The 4,049-nt window shown below is 65.2% G+C and overlaps 1 protein-coding gene across 1 annotated transcript; it reads right to left on the bottom strand.

Annotated features, from left to right (window-relative positions):
• Positions 1 to 1,231: 1,231 nt before the first annotated feature.
• Positions 1,232 to 2,636, bottom strand: CHLNCDRAFT_11532 (hypothetical protein; the record flags this gene model as incomplete). Its single annotated transcript, XM_005847287.1, has 5 exons — positions 1,232 to 1,329; positions 1,529 to 1,676; positions 1,882 to 2,038; positions 2,254 to 2,401; positions 2,573 to 2,636. Coding segments are annotated over 5 exons (615 nt in total), but the record flags the coding sequence as incomplete, so codon positions are not given.
• Positions 2,637 to 4,049: the final 1,413 nt, after the last annotated feature.

Here is a 4,049-nt window from a genome sequence, read left to right as displayed (position 1 = left end):
TTCCTCTTTGTCTCCTACTTGTTGTTGTCCCGCCCTGCTCATGCTTCTTCTCTGGGATAAGGCCAGGAACTCACCCTGCCCGTCCCCCTTCGCCTCCCCAAATTGCAGGCATGCTCAGCGGCAACAGCTCGATCACCGTCAATGGAGACGAGGGCCTGGCGGGCCTGGCCGGCCTGGCGGGCGGAACCACCACTATCTCCGGCCTTGGCGGCGTCGGCGGCCTCATCGTGCTGCAGCCCCAGGGCTCTTATGTCACTCTCTCCAAGTACCTAAGCATGGGTGAGCGGCGAGCAGTGGGGTCTCCACGCAAGCATGCCGGGGGGGCGCTGCAGGCTGCAGAGGGCTGGCGGAGGTGGCAGCTGTAATGCAGCAGCGGGAGGGAGTGGAACGCTTCACTGCACGGCTTTCGCTGTGGCCAGGGCACTCAAAGCCCTATCCCGCTGCACACAGCCATGCACACGCCCAAGCCCTGCCCCCCCATACCCCGGTCGCAGGCGAGACTCTGTCCCTCTGCGGCATCCAGGTCTGCGCCAAGCCAGCGGGCGCGGCCAACACCACCAGCACGCCCGCCACCTGAGGCGCCGGCCGAGGCTGCCGCCGAGGGGCGCGCGTGGCAAGACCCTTCTCCCACTCTGACGCAGGCTGGCCCCAGGGCGAGCAGCCTCTTTACTTTTGACTGCTGACTCCTACTTCTAGCTCAACCCGTGATTCATGCCATGCTCATCCTGCCTTTGGTTCCCTAGGGTTAGCCTCCAAGTAGTATCCAGCACACCAGGCACGCCACCGCATGCCAGGGCACCCCCTGCAGCCTAGCAAGTGCCTAGGACTCCTCAGCCTGCAGCGCCACCTCCATACAACCCTGGCCCCGCCTTCCTTTCAAGTAGGCATGTACACGGCGCGCGCGGCGCAGCTGCCCGCAGTTTTGGCCGCACATTTGCGGCTGGTGCCCCCCTTCTCCAAGAGTCTTCTGTCCCTGTGCTTCTCCTCCATCCCCATCCTCATGGTATGCCACTGCACTTCCAGTAACTTCCACAAAATTAACGAATCAGCAAAAGTTCAAACAATTGATGGGGAGGTTGCCCCGCGGCGCAGCAAGCTGCCCAGGAAAGCACCGCGCCATTGACAGGCAGCACGAGTCTGGCTGGCTGCCAGCGGCTGCGCCACCCTATGGCTCCCCTGCTGTCTGCTTCCCGCTGGCGCTGCGCCCAAACTCCGCGGCGGCGGCGGCGCAGTAGCGCTGCACCTTGCCCAGATCCTTCTTCAGACCGTCAGGGCTGCACACACCACTGCTGACATCCACACCAGTTGGGGCTGCCGTCGCAATCGCCTCTGCAGGGTTGGGCAGGGATGCATCCGCAGTAGCAGCACGCACAGCACAGCTGGATGCCGCAGAAAGAGCTGCTGCTGGTATCGCAGCAATGCTCAGCCCACCATGGCCGCTGTCAGTCGGACAGGTGCCAGGTTGGAAGCCGCAGAGAACCACCAGCCCCACGGCCTGCCCCTGAGGCCTACAGGCGCCAAAGCGCACCTGCCACCGTATCGGGGGTCAGCCCCCCCGCCAGCAGCCAGCCGTGGCTGCTGTGCTGCGCCAGGTCCGGCGCCGCAGCCCGCAGCTGGCGCCAGTCAAAGGCCTCGCCGCTGCCGCCCTGCAGGCTGTCCACTATCAGCCAGCGGGGCTGCCTGCAAGGAGACAGCGAGACAGGCATGCACAGGCAGTCGACACCACCCGCATCAGGCGCCACCCAAGGCAGGCCCACACCCAAGCCCCAAAGAGGGCTACTGGCGCGTGCAGGTGCAACCCAGCCAAGCGTGAACTGGAGGTGGCAGCGACCTAGGCCCGGCACCGTTCCGCCACCGCACTGCAGCCCACCTGCCGCCGACGGTGCCTGGGCTGGGCGGCAGCGCGCTCTGCACCCTCCCCGCCTTGTCGGCATGCAGCACCCAGATGGCGGCCAGGCCAGGTGGGAGGCCCTCCAGCGCGGCTCGGGCGCCATCGCCGTGCAGCTGCGCTATCCGCACTTCACACTCTTCACACACCCTGCACACCAGGGGACAGCAGGAGTGACAGGATGCAGGGATCCAATGTTCGGGGAAGGCTGCATTTAGACAGCCCTGGCTGCCTCCTGCCTGCAAGCTGACGCTTTTGAGCGGAGCCAGGCAGGCATGGAGTGGGGCAGGGACAGTGTGGCCGATCGCCAGGCTAGCAGAGTGCCTAATCGGCTAACTGACAGGCAATACTTTCGTCCCGCTGACCTGGCAATGGTGGCGGCGTCCTCATCCACAAACACCGCCACTGGCTCAGCGCCGCCGCCACGGGCCGCCGCCGCCACCTGGCGTGCGGTGGTGGCCGGGATGCTGCGCTTGGCGCGCGGCCACAGGATCATGCCTACCAGGTTGGCGCCTGTAGGCAGCTCAGCCAGGTGGACACAGAAGGCTGGGGTGGACGCGGGCAGGTGGCAACAGCGGTCGCGAGTGGCTGGGAAGCCGGGCCAGCCGCCTGGAGCGTTGTTCAGCCCAGGGCAGGTGGTGGCGGACCGGACTGCTGCCAGAGCCGCGCCTATGCTAGACCCACCTGCTTCAGCTGCTGCCGCTGCATCCTCCGCGTTGGTCACGCCGCACACCTTGATCACTGGCTGGTGGGCGTGGAGTGGCAGGGCGGCGGCGGCGACACTGGATGCTGCCGCGCTAGTGCGGTGGGCGCATGGCCGGCGCTGTTGCTGCCCAGGCCGCGATGTCAGGCCGCTGTAGATTGAGCTGCAGGGCGCTGGAGGCCGCGAGACGGCGTTTGCGGCACTGAATTGCTGCATGTTGCTTGGCCAGCAGAGCGCAACGTTAAATTCACAAGATGAGCAACCGCATGGACGCGCGCGGACACATTGGAGCTTCCAGGCGGGGTGGCGACGAGGTGGCGGCGCCACCGGCCACCCGCCGCCCAGCTGGGAGCGCTGAAGGGGGTGGCCAGCACAGCACCACCCAGGTTTGCGCCCGAGGTGGATGTCCCTCCCCGCTTCGCTGCGTTCATTGTGGTCTTACTTGCATGCATTTGTACACATTTTGCGCCCTTTAGCCGCTAACTTGCGCGAGCCATGTGCGGCACTGCATTGTAGCCGACCTGTGTAGCGGCCCACGCACCCTGGCTCGCGTTCTATCAGCTCAGTACACAGGCTATATAGTGGTGGGGAACGGGCGGAGCGCGGTATGCAGCGCAGCGGGGACTTCCTCTAGTGCTCAGCACTTGGCAGGAATGGCGGCAGGGTGGCTGAGGGTGGCTGCAGGCTTGGGCTGGCAGGTGGTTGCCCATTTTCAGCCCTCATCAACGTCATCAACATATCGTTCTATTGCTTTACAGAGTCAGTGGGAAGGTGAGAGGTCATTGAGGCAGTGGGGTCAAGGGTGTGGTGCATTCGGTGCTGGACGGTTTTGCGGCAATGGCACGCCGGACGGGTGCAGGCCAGGCGCATGCATAGGAGCATTCAAGGCATGTAGCGTGCCCATCATCGACTGTATCTGGGCCAGCTGGATGTGCGGTGGGACGACCATGCCAGCGACATGAGGCATGGCCAGCGACATTCAGGGGGGCACAGGCATGAGAGCGGGGCAGGTTGGCAGCGCCATTTGGGGCCCTTGCTGCGGCAGCGCTGCTGCTGCGGCAGCGACTGCCGTCTGCTGCTGCTGCTGCTGCTGCTGCTGCTGCTGCTGCCACTGCTGCGCTATCACCCGCTGAGACTGAACCGCCGGCCGAAATGAAGGAGCGCGTTCACAGCCGGGCGGCGCCGTGTGCCGCATCAACCTGACGGAGCAGGTTTCGAGTTTCCTGCAGCGCACCCTCATCCTGAGAAGCAGCTGGGAAGCCCGTATCACCGCCAATGCGCATGCGCTTAGCTTGGGCCCCCCATGCCTGGGCTGGGGCTGCCTCTCCATCAGCAATCTCAACGCTCCTGATGGCCTCGCTGCCTCCGCCCCCAGGTGCGCTGTCAGCAGCATTTGCCCTCCTCGGCCTCCGCTTCTGCAAGGGTCAAGACAGCCACGAGCATGTCATAGGATGCCGT

This window comes from Chlorella variabilis (genome assembly GCF_000147415.1).
Source record: "Chlorella variabilis unplaced genomic scaffold CHLNCscaffold_11, whole genome shotgun sequence".
Lineage (NCBI taxonomy): Eukaryota > Viridiplantae > Chlorophyta > Trebouxiophyceae > Chlorellales > Chlorellaceae > Chlorella > Chlorella variabilis.
Note: the sequence above shows the minus strand (reverse complement) of the source record. Positions and strands in the feature narration are given on the sequence as shown.